At 39.9% G+C, this 20703-nt stretch overlaps 2 protein-coding genes and 1 pseudogene across 2 annotated transcripts; all 3 read right to left on the reverse strand.

Moving 5' to 3' along the window:
• Window positions 1–6607: 6607 nt before the first annotated feature.
• Window positions 6608–7567, reverse strand: LOC137012247 (odorant receptor 131-2-like). Its single transcript, XM_067375383.1, has one exon. The coding sequence runs from the start codon at window positions 7565–7567 to the stop codon at window positions 6608–6610; it is 960 nt and encodes a 319-aa protein (XP_067231484.1).
• Window positions 7568–10616: 3049 nt separating this feature from the next.
• On the reverse strand, window positions 10617–11211 carry LOC137012248 (odorant receptor 131-2-like; annotated as a pseudogene).
• A 1591-nt stretch (window positions 11212–12802) lies between these two features.
• LOC137012249 (odorant receptor 131-2-like) lies at window positions 12803–13762 on the reverse strand. Its single transcript, XM_067375384.1, has one exon. It carries the CDS (start codon window positions 13760–13762, stop codon window positions 12803–12805), a length of 960 nt encoding a protein of 319 aa, XP_067231485.1.
• Between the last annotated feature and the right edge of the window lie 6941 nt (window positions 13763–20703).

Below are 20703 nucleotides of genomic sequence, written 5' to 3' on the forward strand. Positions count from 1 at the left end.
CATTAATTCAGACGGAATTGTGTCGTGAATTTGCAGATGGTCCCTAAAGCAGCTTAGGCGGATATGCGGCGAATATCAAACCTAAAACTAACTTTACCCCGCTTAAAGGAGCTGCATTTATTTCCGGTCACCATTATTAAACCGTGTTGCAACATCTAGAAGCCTTTCAATTCGACACATACCTCTTGTTTACAAACTACAAATCACTTGATGATTAAACTAGTTTTAATCATTTTGACATATTTCTGATTTCGGCAAGTTATACTGTATCTTTCAACATATCTTCTGATGTTCATGTTTATTTCACGCTGTAACTGTAAAGCAGAAGAGATGATCACTTCACGTAATGCCGGGTTTACACTGCACAATTTCCAAAGTCATCATATCACTGTTTTTTTTTTTTTCACACTGCATGACTATCTGGGGCAGCATAACTGCTGTGTGCACATTCCACGATGAATCGGCGACAGAGGGTTACACATCACATGACTTAACAAAAGGAAGATTGGCAGACAACTCTGTCTGGTCTGCAACCTATGTTTCACAACCAAACACTTGTGAGAAATAACGCAAGGACACACATGAGACCGGAGGTCTTAAGCGAGACTGGAATTGTTAGTAAAAATTTTAGCCTGCAAGAAGCTTGCGATCCAAATTGTCTGTGCGCTAACTATGGAGGACCAGGGGTGCCACTTAAAAATAAAAAGAAGGATCAATTAATTAATTTAATAATTCAAACATAAAAATGTATATAAATGAATCACTTTTTATATGGGCAAATTAATAGACATATTTAAAGTTGTTTATTTAATTCCTGTTTTTAAATGTAGTTTAATAAAACAATAAAACAATACATTTTAAAAAATCTTTTTTGAATGTTTAAATAAATAGACAAATTTGAAATGGGATATTTAATTAATTTTTTAAAACGTAGATCAATAAAACAATAAAAAGTTCATTAGTAAATCATTTTAAATGTGCATTTAAATCGCTTTTTTTAAAAAGAATTTGGCAAATGCTTTTCTTTCTCTATTTACCAATTGCTTTTCTTTGTCGGTTTGCCAAATGCTTTGCTTTATCCATTTGTCAATCGAGTGGTAAAATGCCATTGGACAGTATACACGTGGGAGCAACCAATCAACTTTCCCCTCAATTTGAAGAGCCAATCCTCTCTCACTTGTAACACTCACTGTCATTGGACAGTTCGTACGGTGACCTGGAGGGGACATGTTCGGTTCACTTAGTTTTGTCGTGGCCACAACACTAAACTCGTGGGAACGTGATAATGTGTCGTGGCCAAAGATATTAATTTGTGGGAACGGCCACGAGATCGTTTTGTCGAGGAAACAACATCCTTATGTCGTGGCCTCGAGATCATAAGTTGAGGGAACGATATATTTTTCTCATGGCCACGAGTTAAATGAGTAAACAACCTGCGCAACCATAGCAACCTGGAATGATCATAAATGGACAATACCATAATAATATTTTTAATTAAGAAAAAGAACGGAATTAAGAAATTTTTATGTTAACATAGTGCATATTATATTGTATTGCGCGCGATGTTGCAGACAGCATTCGAATTAAATTTATAAATCAATGTTTAAATGTTGTACATTTTAATCCCACCGAACAGTCTTTTAAATCAATTCACTTATCGTTTATTTTTTATTTAATATTTTTATATTATTAGTTACATCTGTATATTCAGAGTGCGATTTGTGAAAAAAAACACAGGGGGGATGTTTTTAAAAGTTTTTTATTTTTTTTTTTGTTAAAAACCACAGTGGAGCTATACTATTTTTGGCAGCAGTTACAGAAACATTTTTACAAAAAAATTCTGATTTAACTTTGAGATTTGAAGTATTAGATATAGCTTAGATATTTGCAGCACTACAATGACACTAATAATTCTTAATTTCTGATAGAAATGCAAAATCAATCGGTAGTTATTAATAGAATAACGAGACACAAACCTCTACATTCAATCGTGTTTGGTCCCATTTATTTATACACGTTTACCTCAGATTTCATTAGATAGAATATAAGCTGTGCTGTACGCAGGGTCTCATAATTACCGAGGTCAGAAAATGTAGTTTACTAGGGGAGTATGGGGGCATGCTCCACCGAGAAAATTTAGATTTCCCTGGTGTACTTTTTAGGACGTTTTACGGCCAACAAATGGGATAACAATAGCTTTAAAACCATGTCAACAAGTACATGCATGCACAGTTTTGAGGCAGCTTTAATCGCATGTTTGGTCATTTCATGACTTAACAGAACACCGACGGTCATTGCTCGTAGTTTCTTTTGCGCTTTATTTAAGCTATAATAAAGTAATTATGCAGCGCGCGCCGGCATGCAATTCTTGAGTGCGCGCCACGAGCACAGTCTAACGGTTGATTGGACAGTCATGTTCATTTTTCTGAGTTTTAAAAATAATTCAGCAGAGGCAGGGATACATAGACCAGAAGGGAAATCCCCCCCCCGTCCCCCCTACAAATTGCACCCTGTGTATATTTATTTGCTTTATTTTCCCCTTCATTTCCCATATTTCTTTATCTAATTAATATTCTTTACTTTATGACTGTATTTCTGTAGCCTATTTCTGTAAATGGGTGTCTGTTTTCTCTTGTAGCCCCTCGTGCCTGTGTTCCTGGTTGCTATGGTTGCGCAGGTTGTTTACACATTTAACTCGTGGCCATGAGAAAAATATATAGTTCCCTCAACATATGATTTCGAGGCCACGACATAAGGATGTCGTTACCTCGACAAAACGATCTTGTGGCCGCAACTTATTATCACATTCCCACGAATTAATATCTTGTGGCCACGAGTTTATATGTTGTGGCCATGACAAAACTTGAAGTGAACCGAACATGTCCCCTCCAGGTCACCGTACTAACTGTCCAATGACAGTGAGTGTTACAAGTGAGAGAGGATTGGCTCTTCAAATTGAGGGGAAAGTTGATTGGTTGCTCCCACGTGTTTACTGTCCAATGGCATTTTACCACTCGATTGACAAATGGATAAAGAAAAGCATTTGGCAAACCGACAAAGAAAAGCAATTGGTAAACAGAGAAAGAAAAGCATTTGCCAAATTCTTTTTAAAAAAGCGATTTAAATGTGCATTTAAAATGATTTACTAATGAACTTTTTATTGTTTTATTGATTTGCGTTTTAAAAAATTAATTAAATATCCCATTTCAAATGTGTCTATTTATTTATACATTCAAAAAAGATTTTTAAAATTTATTGTTTTATTAAACTACATTTAAAAACAGGAATTAAATAAACAACTTTAAATATGTCTATTAATTTGCCCATATAAAAAGTGATTCATTTATATACATTTTTATGTTTGAATTATTAAATTAATTAATTGATTCTTCTTTTTATTTTTAAGTGGCACCCCTGGTCCTCCATAGCTAACTTGCAGTGAAGGAGAAAAAAAGAAAAAAAAGATTTTGGAGGCGGTAATGTCTGGGGAGAGGCGGGTCTATAACTCCTCCCCGAACTTACTCCCCTGTATCTTGCTCTCTCATTGGCTGTAGGTCATCGCCAGTGTCATTTTCAGTCAGAACACATTTCACACAGCAGGATTATGAATCGCAGACAGGTCCAGATATTTAGCATGCCAAATATCTCACAGACGTCGGTGACGCATCGTTGATTTTCTCAGATGCCGTCTTTGATCATTTACACTGCATAATTGATTACCGATAATTCATAATTTACTAATTTACCCTTGCATGAACGAGCACAGATTTTGTCTCCAATTTCGGGCATGTGACGGCGTTTTTGCTAAACATGCCAACGAGTGAAAATCGGGGCTAAAAATTGTGCATTCTGCCTCCCCAGAGATTGTATATAATGGGGGGATAAGAGGGTCTGTATCTCTTACCATTGGAGAAAGCGTAACGGCTAACTTAATCACGTGCTCACAGCCTATCGTGTAATGGCAGTGGCGTCAGTCGCAACATTCCCTAGTCTGCCTTCTCTTAAAAAAATACATTTTTATCAAGCTAAAATCTGCATATAGTTCCCAACGAAAGTATTGTTTAGTGTAAAACATTCTGAAGATTGGCAAACATGCTGTCCATTAATTAAATGATTAACTATTTGCCCACAAAAGCTGTTTAAACAGCATAGTGAAGTCTCTCATCCATTGACATCCATTCAAAAAACAGCCTCTGGTCTCCTTCATTGCGTACCGCGGGGGGCGGAGCATTAGCTTTTGCCGTTACGCTTTTTTGGGTAAAGGTTGCAGGCTTGCCTTCCAGTAGCTTTGGCCTCCCTCTAGTGCTCTCCAAAGCCACGCCTCCTCCAAAACACATGACCGCACACAGCCAGAGCAGAGTCTGCAAAGAGAGACTGTGTTAAATTACCTCATGTTTCAAAGCACATAACATTACAATAATAATAAACGTAAACAACTTATATAGCTCGGACTTGTACCACCTGACTGCTGTATATTCATTTCGCCATTGATAGTGTTGCCAGAGAAACGCATAAATCCAGTCTGAAGACGTAAAAAAAAAAACGCTATCACTGGGACGTACCTTTTTAAAAAGTATTTGTTACAAAAGTGGCGCGAAGGCACCATCTAATGGCCATTGGTAGATGTGCCGGAAGAGATTGCGCACGAGAAATGCGCATGACAAAAACAGCTGCGCTGGCAACGGGAAGACTACATCACATTCTCGATGCATTGTTTAGGTTGATTATTAATAACTGTGTGCGTCCATTTGAGAAAAGTGAGTCTTATATTTTTCAATTACTTGTTTAAGATTGATTATATATGCAAATATCTAGAAATAATCGAGTATTTGGGTCATAAATCCACTCGATAGAAATGATGAGTCATGCCATGTCATTAGCAAAGGATGAACGTCATTGTAGAATGCTTATGCACGTTGTTTGTAAGAGATGTTAAGTGTTGCTTTTGTATTATTTAAAGAGATATTAATTGTTCTGTACAAATTAATAGATTAAGTAATGGTGACATGTTATGATTAGCCTGATTAAGCTGTTGTATTGTGCTAGACATGATGTTAAGCTGATAGACATCAATAATGGTGCTTTACGTAATATTTATTACTGTTTTGTTTATTTGCAACCACACACACAACATGCTCATTAATATTATGTAAACCTACCATCTCCATCAATGTAAATTGAGAGGCAACTACTGCATCCAAACCTGCACCTATAATGTAAAAGTGTGGCAACATTGCTGTCTAATGTATGTCTATGCTGCTGAAGAAAAGTTCAGTAAACTGTTCAAACTGATTCCTGCCTCCTGCCCTGCGTTTTGACTGATGCTACAGGGCGAGAACTATAACCTAGAAACCTTGAAATATATATATATATATATATATATATATATATATATATATATATATATATATATATATATATTAGGTACTTATATGTACCTTTAAGGTACTAATATCCACCTTCCACAAAGGTGTACTGGGTTACTGCCCCAATGACAGCCTTTGTAGCTTTTTTTCTGAAAGATCTGCATATTTTCAATGTTGCCACAAAATCCGAATGATGTAAATCAAATAACATCATGTCCTTATTATGGAAGCTTGATTCAACAATGGAATTAAAAAAAATAAAAAAATCACAATTCTGACTATTCCCCAGACTTGAAAGTTAAAAACTCAAAATTGCGAGAAATAAAGTCAGAATTGTGAGAATTAAAAAAATAAAAATAAAAATTTCCATGGAAGAAACATCTTTTCTCATACACATCACATTCAATGAGGTTAAATATATGACTTTAATACTTTTTATCAGTATGTATCATGTGTTATCGTGCGTATATGCAGGGTCTTGATGAATTCACAGTACAGTATGTCCAGCTCTACAAATTTAATCAAAACCAATCATAGGGCCAATTAAAAATGATTGATAGATGAATAGATTGTGCAGATTGCATTGGAAAGGAGGTACAGCAGAGCAGTCATGTCAAACAGTATATGGATAAACTCTTATTAAGACATGTGGACAAGAAAAAAAAAGCAAAACTGAGTTAAAAGAGGAAATCAAAAACTGCATGTATTGTTACAAACCACTGAGCAATAATCAACTCTAGTATTTTGTATAAGTAAAAGGAAGAGCTGATTGCACAAACACATCATATGAGTTTATGTTTATGAACAAATGACAGACATAAAGCTAGAAGATGCTTTAACGGTTGCAAATTTATTTGTCTGATCTCATAGATTTACAGAAAGATTGGAGTCTTAAAGTCTCATTTCAGCTACTGTGAATTCATTGACAGTGTGATAAAAGCAGTTGTCATAATGTATAAGATTAAATGGACAACAAACATTTTACATCCAATATCTGTGTTTACTGCACTGGAAAAATTGTGACAAGTGTGGTTTAGTGTGATTGTTAAATACATGCTTGAATAATTTTCAACAAGTCAGTTATTTTGTGTGGTTCATCTCCAATATCTCATCGTCAAACACAAGTTCATATTTTAAAATTGTAGAGAAATATATTTTTGTTCCTTAATAATGAAAGGACATTATCAACGTAAGCCTTTTAGATAACATTTAAATAGGTTTTACCATCAGTTATATAGTATCTACTTTTCTCTCCCTAAATGCATCTCTGTATTACAACTATTTTGCTTTTTGAGACCAAATGTAAAGTAGTATTTAAATAAAGTGCTAAAGGCTTGGTCTCTCATGCCATATATAAGAGGACTTAGACATTTGGGGAAAATCATAAGTGCTACAAAGCAAAAATACATTACATTTATTGAGGTCATATAGTCAGTATAAACATATATGACTTCTTGGATAACTCCGACTAAAATGGATGCAGCACAGAGACCCAGCTGTATTAGATGCAACAGAACAGTCTTGTTGGCTTTTTTGGCTGACATTTTATCAGAGGAGGCTGTTTTAGCCACAGCTGCTATAGAAGCATAAGAAAAGATAATAACAAAACACACAGATACAAAAAATACACAAGTGAAACCTATATCAAGTTGCTTATAGACCGGTAGCCTGAAGAGAGTAGTTTTTGAGCAGAACAAATGCATTGCTGTGTTTGTATCAATGGAACAAAATATAATAATCTCAGACAGGGATTTAATCCAGCTTAACATCCAAACAACACCAATGGCCATGTTAGTTCTTCCGTAGGTGGTGATTTCTGCATGTCTGAGAGGGATGCAGATGGCCACATACCTCTCCAGTGACATCAAAGCCAGATTTAATATAGAGACCTGATAGATAGCTGTTGCAGCAACAAGAAGGATAAGGCAAAAAATTTTCATAACAAAAACCCTACAAAAAGCCAACACAAACAACACTACACTCATAACAAGATTGAGTGTATCGACCCAAAGCATGTGACCAAACAAAATGTAACGAGATGCCTCCTGAAAAACAGTCTTTTTCCTCAAAGTGAAGATCATGACTCCATTGACATACAGGAAAATAACACATGAGGACACAGACAAAAATGTTTTCAAATCTCGATCCGCCAGTAATATAGTCTGAGTGATGTTAGATTTAGAATCATTAAAATTAGACATATTCAGAAGTATAAAAAAGACAAAAAATGCTGTTATAAAACACTGAATAATACTGAAATCTATAAAGTCTTTGTATCTGCGGATCTCCAGACTTGTGTCACCTCTGTTGTTGAAGGTACAGAGAATGATCAGAGAGCATCACACTTTAAATATCGATGTAAAGCATCTGTCATGAACTACGTATAGGAATCCCAGTGGCTGGTTTGTGTGTGTCAAAATGACTGTGGAAAAAAAAGTAACCCTTGGTGTGTTTTTCCACAATAAGTGCCTGACTAACAGCATCAAGTATAGCAAATCCCAGTAGTTTGTTTCCTTGTGAGTTTTTGTGGAAATGTCTTTCTTGAATTAATTCTTGAATTTATAAGACAGTCTGTGCATTTACCTCAGACTCTGTAATACCTATTTTTAAAAACACAGTAAGACAAAACTTTTCTCTGATCTCGTAGCTGGGACGATGGTCAGTTAATAACAGATGGTCAGTTCATTTCTAATACATACAAATTACATTTACTTCTTTTACTTTGTCAAGAGATTTAATACGTAAGAACGACTGATTGAATCAGTAAATAATAATTCTGTCATGATCCCAGCCTGTGTTCCCCTGGTCTTGTGTGGGCTTATGTTATTTCTTCTTCTGTGCATTGTTTTGTAGTCCTTGATAGTTTTCTGTGTGGATTAGTTCATTGATTATTGCCACCTGTATGCAACTCGTTTACCTGAGAAGGGGTAGGAGACGCTGCGTCTTGCTGTTGATGCTATGGGGAATGGCATCAGCATGACCGGTGTCTGCCGCACAAGTAAACACGCCATTATTCATTGGCAGATGGCAGTTCATGATGTCACACGCCCATGAGTATAAAAAAGGGGGCCTTAGTTACACGTCATCAACTCTTTTGTTTGAAGGAGAAGCGCAGGCAAGCCTGAGGCATGGCAATGAGACACAGCATCTTGTTCCCTTTCTCAGGGAACTAGGTTGCATATATAACCTGAGACGTTCCCTTTTAAAGTATAATTTCAACGCTGTGTCTTGGCGTTGGTACTATGGGGAACTCAATATTCACTGCGCCATGCTGAAGGAATGTCTGCCTCGCTAAGCTGTGTATATGCACAGACAAAAAGGGCATATCACTAAGTGACTCTATGAGTCTAGGCCGGAATCAAGAGCATATCAAACTCAAGGGTGCATCCTGTGTGACTTTTGCAAAAAGTTGTATAATGGTACCTCTCCCTAAAGCCAGTATGTACAGGCGTTAGGGCAAAACCTTACTTCCTGTCTCTGTGGGACAGGCTTCAACCGAGAACCCCAAGAGCAGAGCTGTAAGGGGGATACACAACACAGCCTCGGCTATGCTCTGGTATGCATCGCTAGTGTCTCTGCAATATTACCTGAAATGCTCTTAGGGAGCAGCCAAGCAAAAGGAGCATTTGAGTACTAAAAATCTCATTACTCAATATTTCCACCTGAGAGTACTGAGAAAGACCATGTATGAGGAGTGGACAGCTATTTCTCTATGATGCAGCCCTAATCTCTACCCTGCTACAGTTACACCATAGTAGGTGACAAATAAATAAAGAGGGATGCCCACAGGCAACCTACTGCTACTGTCAGCACTTCTAACATGGATCATACTAAAAGAGGCCTATTAGAGTACACATCCAAAGGGCAGTGTATATCCCTCCTTTGAAATCCAACAAATAGTTGGGGAGGGAGGTAAACGAAGTAGAGAGATGCTTGACCACGATAATTTCGTTTACCCTGCATCAACCCTAAAGAGGTACCTGTCTAGGGGAAAACGTTTAGCATTTTCTGCCCATAACAACTCTAATCTACCAAGACTCTACCATGGGGGAGAATAAGAAAATTAGAGAATCGGATGCTCTCGCAATCTACCATCCTAACTCTTATTTGTTAGCTGTAACCCGGAAAAAGATCCAAGTAGGGTGACTGACCTATGCAGCAAGAGAGAGATGCTAAGGCAAGGTCCAAAAAACCAGTCAGCATCTGGTGTGACCACCATTTGCCTCACTCAGTTCAACACATCTCCTTCACATAGAGGTGATCAGGTTGTTCTCTCTAGTTTTTGCTTTTGTTTCTCTAGCTTAAGTTCCTATTTTTCTCTAGTTTTCTGCAAAGTTGCAGTCTGTTTTTTATTTTCTTTTGTTTTAGGTCTAGTCATTTATTCCTAGAATTTATTTCTTTTGCTTGTCTCTTGTTTACTAGTTCAGGTTACTTTTTGAATTTCTATTTCTTTTATTTCTTTTCTTTTCTATTGCAGTTATAGAGTTTGTTTGCATTTTTTTCCTAGTCATAGTTTTTTCCAATTTTTATTTAGCTCTTGTTTCTGTTTATCTCTTATTGACATGTCTTGAGTCTTGTCTTGTGTTGGTTCCTGCCCTACCCTGTATCCTGAGTTCCTGGCCACTGACTCCCACTGCCTGGCAGTAAGACTGGTACAGATATATGAGATCTATATCAAGCTACGAGTTCCTTGTGTTCCTGCCGGGCCTTCCTTTGGAGCTGCCGATACTGTACTCAAGTCATCGCCAATTACTGATGGTCTCAGTGGTCATCCTTCCTGCCTGTCATTGTGCTGTCTGCCCTACTGTTCAAACTGTTCAAACATTTATTAGTGATCTTGTCTCTTTTGTGTGACTTTGAGCATTCTTCTCGCCATAGCTCTTTCAGTTACAGCGAGTTTCATCTGTTTTAGTTAGAGACCATCTCTCACTCCCGTATTGTAATGCTATTAGTATAGTGGTATTGAAGAAATGGGCTTGCAGAGTTGGGTCACTGAAGCTCTACCGTGCTGCTTTCTGTCTGCGAGATAGCTCACAGCTGATGGTGTGTGCTTCATTGTAATTTCTTGGCCCAGGCAGACGTAACTATTGATCTTTTTAAAACCGATATAGATGGAGCTATTCGTGACTTGATGGTTTTTCATGTACATTGTCTTTGATCGGTTCATTTGTTTTATAATATAATTGCAAATAGTATATGCCACTTTTTGCACTATGTATAGCATCTAACTATCTACACTTAATGCGAACACTAACACCAAAAATACACACTAACACAAAAAAATACACCAGTGAAGGCTAAATCCAGATTCTTATATATCCGCAGTCTGAAAAGAGCAGTGCTTGAGCAGAACAAAGTCATTGCTATATGTAGTATCAATGGAATAGAAAATGATCAACTCAGACAAGCACTGAATCAAACCCATCATCCAAACAATGCCAATGGCCATGTTAGTTCTTCTGTAACTGGTGATTTCTGCATGTCTAAGAGGGATGCAGATGGCCGCAAACCTCTCCAGTGACATCAAAGCCAGATTTAGTAAGGCAGCCTGATAGAGAGCTTGTGCAGCCGTGAGACAGATATTTTTCATAATAGTAATACTAACAGCAGATACAAACAACAGTTAACTCATAAAGTGATGAAGTGTATCAAGCCAAAGCATGTGACCAAACAGAATATAGCGCGATGCCTCCTGAAAAACAGTCTTTTTTCTCAAGGTGAAGATCATGACGGCTTTGACATAGAGGAAAATAACACATGGGGTCACACACAAGGCCGCCTTCACTGGTGCATCTCGATCCACCAGCGGTACAATCTGAGTCAGGTTCGATTTAGATTCAGTAAAATTACGGCATATTCATAAAAGTAAGACATGAAGACGTTGACCGCAGGAGCACTGGTATAGCACACTGACTCAGAACAAAACTGCAATCTACAATGTCCTTGTAACCACAAATCTCCAGGCTAGCGTGTTGTTGAAGGCACAGCGAGAGAAAGATCAGAGATCTGTCAGAGCCTCACACTTTAAATATTGTTAAGCTAATCATTATGTCACAATGTACGTATTGAAACCCAGTGGCCACTTTGTGTGTGTCTACTTTGTCCTCAGAAGTTTGCATTACATCCCGATTGAGAATGTGATTGTTTTTAAAAAACAGCTTTATAAAAGTGAATCTAATATGAATGAATTTGATATCTAAGGAAAATTATTCTGTTCAAAATGTGACCTTTTATTCTGTATATTTCCTCTCTGCATCAAGAGCTTATGCTCTCAGATGTTATCCTTTCAAAAGGTACTAATATGTACATTTTAGGTACTTATATGTACTGTTAAGGTACTAATATGCACCTAAATAAGGTACAAAGGTGTACTTTTTGAAAGGGTACTGCCCCAATGACAGCCTTTGTACCTTTTTTCTAATCTGCATTTCTATATTTAAAATTTTACCACAAAATTTCAATGATGTAAATCAACTAACATCATGTCCTTAGTATGGAAGCTTGTTTCCAGTATGAAATAATAATAATAAAAAAGTAATTGTGACTTTTTATCTAACAATTCTGACTTTTTCCCTTGCAATTACGAGTTTATATCTAAGTCTTGCAAGTTATAACCTCAGAATTGTGAGAAAATAAAGTCAGAATTGTGAGATAAGAGTCACATTTTATTTTATTTTTTAATTCCATGGTAGAAACATTGCATGTATGTGAGTTAAGTGTATTTACATAGACTGTCTATAGCTATAGCAGGGCTATATATTTTGTAGTCAAAGAACGATATACAGTAGAAATTCAGAAGATGAGTTCCTGTACATTGGTAAACAACAACAAATTACATCACAGCTGTGCATTATAAGAGAATATCATAAATTCTTTTCTCATACACATTAAATTCATTGAGGTTAATGCCTTAATACATTTATCAGTATGTGTGTAAATGCAGGGTCTTGAAAAATTCACAGTCCACCTCTTAAATCACTACAAAGGCATTTAGACATAATGACAGACATAATGCTAGAAGATGCTTTAACGGTTGCACATTTATTTGGCTGATCTCATAGATTTACAGAAAGATTGGAGTCTTAAAGTCTCATTTCAGCTACTGTGAATTCATTGACAGTGTGATAAAAGCAGTTGTCATAATGTATAAGATTAAATGGACAACAAACATTTTACATCCCATATCTGTGTTTACTGCGCTGGAAAAATTTGTGACAAGTGTGGTTTAGTGTGATTATTAAATACATACTTGAATAATTTTCAACAAGTCAGTCTTTTTTTTTTGTGGTTCATCTCCAATACCTCATCATCAAACACAAGTTCATATTTTAAAATTGTAGAGAAATATATTTTTGTATCTTAATAATGAAAGGACATTATCAACGTAAGCCTTTTAGATGACATTTAAATAGGTTTTACCATCAGTTATATAGTATCTACTTTTCTCTCTCTAAATGCATCTCTGTATTACAACTATTTTGCTTCTTGAGACCAAATGTAAAGTAGTATTTAAATAAAGTGCTAAAGGCCTGGTCTCTTAGACCATATATAAGAGGACTTAGACATTTGGGGAAAATCATAAACACTACAAAGCAAAAATACATTACATGTAATGATGTCATATAGTCAGTATTAACATAAATGACTTCTTGAATAACTCCAACTAAAATGGATGCAGCACAGAGACCCAGCTGTATTAGATGCAACAGAACAGTCTTGTTGGCTTTTTTGGCTGACATTTTATCACAGGAGGCTGTTTTAGCCACAGTTGCTATAGAAGCATAAGAAAAGATAATAACAAAACACACAGATACAAAAAATACACAAGCGAAACCTATATCAAGTTGCTTATAGACCGGTAGCCTGAAGAGAGTAGTTTTTGAGCAGAACAAATGCATTGCTGTGTTTGTATCAATGGAACAAAATATTATAATCTCAGACAGGGATTTAATCCAGCCTAACATCCAAACAACACCAATGGCCATGTTAGTTCTTCCGTAGGTGGTGATTTCTGCATGTCTGAGAGGGATGCAGATGGCCACATACCTCTCCAGTGACATCAAAGCCAGATTTAATATAGAGACCTGATAGATAGCTGTTGCAGCAACAAGAAGGATAAGGCAAAAAATTTTCATAACAAAAACCCTACAAACAGCCAACACAAACAACACTACACTCATAACAAGATTGAGCGTATCAACCCAAAGCATGTGACCAAACAAAATGTAACGAGATGCCTCCTGAAAAATAGTCTTTTTCCTCAAAGTGAAGATCATGACTCCATTGACATACAGGAAAATAACACATGAGGACACAGACAAAAATGTTTTCAAATCTCGATCCGCTGGTGATATAATCTGAGTGATGTTAGATTTAGAATAATTAAAATTAGACATATTCAGAAGTATAAAAAAGACAAAAATGCTGTTATAAAACACTGAATAATACTGAAATCTATAAAGTCTTTGTATCTGCAGATCTCCAGGCTTGTGTTACCTCTGTTGTTGAAGGTACAGAGAATGATCAGAGAGCATCACACTTTAAATATCGATGTAAAGCATCTGTCATGAACTACGTATTGAATCCCAGTGGCTGGTTTGTGTGTGTCAAAATGACTGTGGAAAAAAAAGTAACCCTTGGTGTGTTTTTCCACAATAAGTGCCTGACTAACAGCATCAAGTATAGCAAATCCCAGTGGTTTATGTTTCCTTGCGAGTTTCTGTGGAAATGTCTTTCTTGAATAATTCTTGAATAAGACAGTCTGTGCATTTACCTCAGACTCTGTACTACCTATTTTTAAAAACACAGTAAGACAAAACTTTTCTCTGATCTCGCAGCTAGGACGATGGTCAGTTAATGACAGATGGTCAGTTAATTTATAATACATACAAATTCCATTTATGTCTTTTAGTTTTTCAAGAGATTTAAAGTGAAGTTTTCAAGAGTGCACATGTGCGTACATGCTCTAGTACGTAAGAACGACTGATTGAATCAGTAAATAATAATTCTGTCATGATCCCAGCCTGTGTTCCCCTGGTCTTGTGTGGGCTTATGTTATTTCCTGTTCTGTGCCATGTTTTGTAGTCCTTTGTAGTTTTTTGTGTGGATTAGTTCAGTGATTATTGCTCTTTTGTTTAAAGTCCCCCTGTAGTCAATTATTTTTATCCCTTAAAACTCATCTTTGATCAGTGAAAAAAAGTGAAAAGAATTTCTTCATGCCTTAAAATAGCTTGAATGTAAAGCCCTGGTTAGCCCCTGCGTGCGGCCCAAATTTCGAGACTGTGCGGACAGTTCGCATGCAACAGCGCATGCGCAAGCAATATAGAAGAGTCCACTAGGTGGCAATATGCACAGTATTGAGCACAGTGTTCAGCCGCCGAAGAAGAGTGTAAAAGACCAGTTTAAAAACAACACGCTTGGAAAAAAAAAGGAAAAACGGACGGTGGACGGTGATCTTGATGAGTGTTTGTGCGAAGAGATTAGAAAGTACCCACATTTGTACAATTAATGTTTGAAAGAGTACAAAGACGTGTTTAGGGCGGCAAATTCATGGAGGGAGATAAGTAAAAATATGGGAAAGGATGCAGTACTTTTCTTCTCTGATCATGCCCAGGGAATGTCCCATTGATGACACGACTTAGTGCTGCCCTCTGATGTCTGGTAGAGCATAGAAAATAATTGCGCATGTGTCGAACGCAGTCATCCGTGCGCATCTGTGGTGTAGTATACTTTGAAAGTTTCACGGACACGACTGCGCGCGTGACGCGTCCGGGCGCGGAAAGTGAAGTATAACCGGGTCTTTAAGCGGTGAGTGGATTATAATTTAAACACTCCTGATTGGCCAACATTGCGTACAAGACATCAACAAACTTGTCTGTGATTGGCTACTATTTTTCACTGCTGCAAAAATATGCTTTAAATCGGACCATTTCACGTTCTCGAGAGCGCAAACTGAAAATGCGGTGGTGCATCTTATATTATTACAGTGTCAGCTGAGGGTGTTCTTGCTTGTTTCAGAGTGCTTATATTGAAATCTGATATGGGGGTCACAGGTGTGGCATATCAACAAAAAATGGTGATCAAACATTAATTGACGGACCCCCTGCAGTAACGCTGTGGACCCCCTAGGGGTCACAGACCCCCGGTTGAAGGCCCTTGTATTAGAATATTTCTAAGGACGAAAACACGATCTTTATTGGCTTTACTTCAAGTCAGCTGTCACTTTACTTTGGCACAAGCTCCTATGCGCTCGAACACTTGGTACAGCCCTTGCGGCGGTTCTGTAATTAATTAATATGAATTAATATAATATAGCCTTTTGCTTGACTACGTTATCAAACATGTGTTGCTAATGTTACACAAACCATGTTCCTGTTCTTCATCTCCGAGTCAGACAGCTGCCTTCTAACAATCAGTATCCGCTTTGAACAACTCAGAACGTCAGTGGAGAAAGGCATATAGTTCATAATAATAGACTCGCTATATTGCTAAATCTACACAATTTTTCATATCAAGAGAAAATATACCGGAATAACCTGGCTTCTCTCAAGACTTTCCTGCTTCAGAGCAGTCATAGTTAATAATATGCTAAAGCCTGCCAGCACGTTGTTGTGATTGGTTACATGGTAGTCTGTGACGTCACAAACACCCACAATTTCAAACGCGGGTTTTAGACTGTCTTTTGTTTACTGGAACTCAATATTCACTGAGCCACGCTGAAGGAATGCCTGCCTTGCTAAGCTGCGAATATGCACAAACAGAATGGGCATATCACTAAGTGACTCTATGAGTCTAAGCCAGAGTCAAGAGCATGTCAACCTCAATGGTGCATCCTGTGTGACTTCTGCAAAAAGTTGCATAGTGGTACCTCTCCCTAAAGCCAGTATATACAGGCATTAGGGCAAAACCTTACTTTCTGTCTCTGTGGGACAGGCCTCAACTGAGAACCCCAAGAGCAGAGCTGTAAGGGGGATACACAACACAGTCTTGGCTATGCTCTGGTATGCATCGCTATCTGCAATATTACCTGAAATGCTCTTATGGAGCAGCCAAGCAAAGGGAGCATGTGAGTACTAAAAATCTCAGTACTCAATATTTCCACCTGAGAGTACTGAGAAAGACCATGGATGAGAAGTGGACAGCTACTCATTTCTCTATGATGCAGCTCTAATCTCTACCCTGCTACAGTTACACCATAGTAGGTTATAAATAAATAAAGAGGGATGCCCACAGGCAATCTACTGCTACTGTCAGCACTTCTAAAATGGATCATACTAAAAGAGGCCTATTAGAGTACACATCCAAAGGGCAGTGTATATCCCTCCTTTGAAATCCAACAAATAGTTGGGGAGGGAGATAAATTAAGTAGAGAGATGCTTGACCACGATAATTTCGTTTACCCTGCATCAATCCTAAGGAGGTACCTGTTTAGGGGAAAACGTTTAGCATTTTCTGCCCATAACTCTAATCTACCAAGCAATCCACCCACAGGGGAATGTACAATTCTACTATAGACTCTACCAAGGGGGAGAATAAGAAAATGAGAGAATCGGATGCTCTCGCAATCTACCATCCTAACTCTTATTTGTTAGCTGTAACCCGGGAAAAAGATCCAAGCAGGGTGACTGACCTATGCAGCAAGAGAGAGATGCTAAGGCCATCTAGCTCTGCACAGCTGTAGCTGTGCACAGACCCACTGAGAAATGCTTCTCCAAATCTCCAAATCAAATATGGCTGCCCTCCAATGGCTTACCTGAAAGTATTCTGCCGAATACATGAATGTGCCGACATGCATAATCAAGCAGTGCTCACAGCGCACAAAGAAACAGGCAACAGAGAAAGCGGTTTCCAATATCTGTTTTTTTTTTTTTTTTCTATCCACATGCTTAAAATTCGATGCTGGTTGCTATATTTACACTGAACAAAATTATAACTGCAAGACTTTTGTTTTTGCCCCATTTTTCATGAGCTGAACTCAAAGATCTAAGACTTTTTCGCTATGTATACAAAAGGCCTATTTCTCTCAAATATTGTTCACAAATCTGTCTAAATCTGTGTTAGTGAGCACTTCTCCTTTGCAGAGATAATCCATCCAACTCACAGGTTGTCACAGACACGTCAGGTTCCACCTCCCTGCAATACCCACGCACTCAATCACCGGAGTTCTAATCACCGCCACCTGCACGTCATCATCACAGCAATCACCAACACTATATCTGCCACACTCACACACACAGTCATTGTCTGGTCTCGTACGTATCACAAACATATGTATACTTACCTCAAGGACTCCTATCTGCTACTTACCTGCTTCCAACGTCTCCAGTGTCTCCAGTGTCTCCAGTGTCTCCAGTGTCTCCAGTGTCTTCAGTGTCTCCAGTCTTCCTCCTGTGTGCTTCTCCGTGTGTGTGAGTGTTCCCCGTCTTCAGTCATCTGGATCATCTTCCAAGAACTCCATCTGCAAACCACAAAGGACAGTATCATTCTCCTATCATCTCATCAAACTCTCCATTTACCATTTACTCACCTGATCTCTGCTGATATCAATAAAACTGCCATACTTGCTTTTACATCTACCTCTGTGCCGTCTGTATTGTAACAGAAGACCGGACCATCAAAAACGACAGGATATCAGAGAAACTCTATAATTTGAAACAAGGATCTAACTCAGTGAGTGATTATGCCTTGCAGTTCCGTACTCTGGCTTCCAGCAGCGGATGGAATGAACAAGCCCTCATCACCTCTTTCCGCCAGGGGTTGGAGCTGAAGTTGCGATTGCATCTCGCTGCATACGAGGACACCATCGGCCTCGGACACTTCATCCAACTCGGCATCCACGTAGGCACTCGTATGCAGTCGTGTCTAGAAGAACACCAGGGCCAGCCACTTCCTCACTCCCTCCTCCGTCGGTCCGAACCCGTCAGCTCCCCAGAACCATCCAGCGAACCCATGCAAAGTGACAACTCTCGTCTCTCCTCTACCGAACGCCATCGTAGGCTGACCCTGAATTTATGCCTCTACTGTGGTTCTCCGGGGCATGTGCTCTCTGCATGCCCAATCCGCCCTCCAAGACCTTTGGTGAGTGCCATCATTCCCTCCATAAAAAAGATGAAACCACTCTCCACTGTTGTAAACCTTACTACTGTAAATGTATCTGTTCCAGTTGTCACGCTCCTCGATTCAGGGTCAGCCGGGAACTTAATTTCCGGTACCCTCTGCCGTCAACTCAAGCTCAAAACCTGCAACGAGCCTCCAAACTACCTCCACACCGGCCATGGGACTGTGCCATCGATCTGCTACCGGGTGAGCCAGTGCCACGGGGAAGGATTTACCCCCTTTCAGCGCCGGAGGAGAAGGCCATGGAGGAATATATTGAAGAGGCCCTTAATCAAGGATACATCCGCCCGTCTACTTCCCCTGCTGCTTCCAGCTTCTTCTTCGTGGCTAAAAAGGACAGAGGCTTGTGGCCCTGTATAGATTACTGGTCTCTCAACAAAATCACCATTAAATTCCGTTATCCACTTCCCCTCGTCCCAGCAGCCCTGGAACATCTCTGTGGTGCCACTGTGTTCACTAAGCTGGACCTCCGCAGCGCGTATAACCTCATCCGGATACGCGAGGGGGACGAGTGGAAGACCGCCTTTGTCACGCCCACCGGCCACTACGAATACCTGGTCATGCCCTATGGACTAGTCAATGCCCCCTCCGTATTCCAGGATTTCATTCATGAGGCGCTCCGGGAGTTTCTCCACAAGTTCATGTTGGTGTATATCGACGACATCCTCATTTACTCCCGGAGCATGGCCGAACATCGCCACCACGTTGCGGAGGTCCTCAAGCGCTTACGGCAGTTCCAACTGTTTCTCAAGGCGGAAAAATGCTCCTTCCACCAGTCATCTGTCCACTTCTTGGGATACTTTATCGATCACAGTGGCATCCGGATGGACAAGGGGAAGGTAGACGCCATCAGATCCTGGCCCACACCTACAACCATAAAAGAACTCCAACGCTTCCTAGGCTTTGCAAATTTCTACTGCCTATTCATCAAAGGCTACAGTTCCATCGTCTGTCCATTAACCAACCTCCTTCGTCATCAGCCCAAGTCTCTGTCCTGGTCCGAAGATGCCACACAAGCCTTCGAAGCCCTCAAGCATGCCTTCACCACCGCTCCCCTCGTCCACCCTAACCCTGACCTTCCTTTCGTCGTGGAAGTGGACGCCTCCACCACAGGAGTGGGAGCAGTCCTCTCCCAGCAGCAGGGGCAGCCAAGTAGACTCCATCCATGCGCCTTCTTCTCCTGTAAGCTCAACCTGGCGGAGGTCAACTACGACATCTGTGACCGTGAGCTCCTGGTCGTCAAGCTCGCTGGGCTATGTTCATCTCAAGATTTGACCTCACTATCTCCTATTGTCCTGGCTCCAAGAATCTCAAGGCTGATGCCTTATCCTGTCTCTATGCTCCTGACGAGAAAAATTAAACTCCAGAACCCATTCTTCCAGAATCCCTCTTCGTGAGTCCCATCCAGTGGTCCGAGGAAACTCTGCCCTCCTCTAATGCCTCCACCCACACTCCGCTGGGTTGCCCTCAAGGACTCCAATACATCACCCGAACACGACGCACTCCACTAATCCACACAGCTCACTCATCACTTGGCACTGGTCACCCGGGGGTCAATGAGACCCTCTCGCTGCTAAAAGAGCGCTTCTGGTGGCCCAACTTGGCCAGGGATTCTGCCATGGCCACCAGGACTCCTAGAACCAGTACCTGGGTTGGGCCGAGTACGCCCAGAACTCCCTCCGTCAACCTTCCACCGGATTAACACCCTTTCAATGCGTACTCGGTTACCAACCCCCACTGTTCCCCTGGGACGGGGAAACCTCCAATGTTCCGGCTGTCGACTACTGGTTCCGGGAGAGCGAGAGGGTATGGGACTCAGCCCACCATCAGCTGCAGAGGGCCCTGTGCAGACGCAGGATGACAGCCGACCTTCATCGCTCCAATGCTCCCAACTACCAGCCGGGGCAGAAGGTCTGGCTGTCGACCAGGGACATCAGACTGCGTCTGCCATGCAGAAAGCTGATTCCCCGCTTCATTGGCCCATTCACCATCATCAAGCAGATCAACCCCGTCACGTATCGTCTTCAGCTCCCTCCACAATACAAAATTCATCCCACTTTCCATGTTTCCCTGCTAAAACCTCACCACCCTTCTGTCTCTCCTTCCACAGAACCTGACGTGGCAGCCGCCGAGCCCCCTCTTCCACTTCTTCTGGAGGATGGAGCTGCATACGAGGTTCGTGAGATTCTGGACTCCCGGCGCCGTGGTGGTCTCCTGGAAT

Source organism: Chanodichthys erythropterus, chromosome 22 (assembly GCF_024489055.1).
Source record: "Chanodichthys erythropterus isolate Z2021 chromosome 22, ASM2448905v1, whole genome shotgun sequence".
Lineage (NCBI taxonomy): Eukaryota > Metazoa > Chordata > Actinopteri > Cypriniformes > Xenocyprididae > Chanodichthys > Chanodichthys erythropterus.

Bases quoted from the DNA above. Each gene is read 5' to 3' on its own strand.
- LOC137012247 (XM_067375383.1), bottom strand. From the start codon at position 7,567: ATGTCTAATTTTAATGATTCTAAATCTAACATCACTCAGACTATATTA.
- LOC137012249 (XM_067375384.1), bottom strand. From the start codon at position 13,762: ATGTCTAATTTTAATTATTCTAAATCTAACATCACTCAGATTATATCA.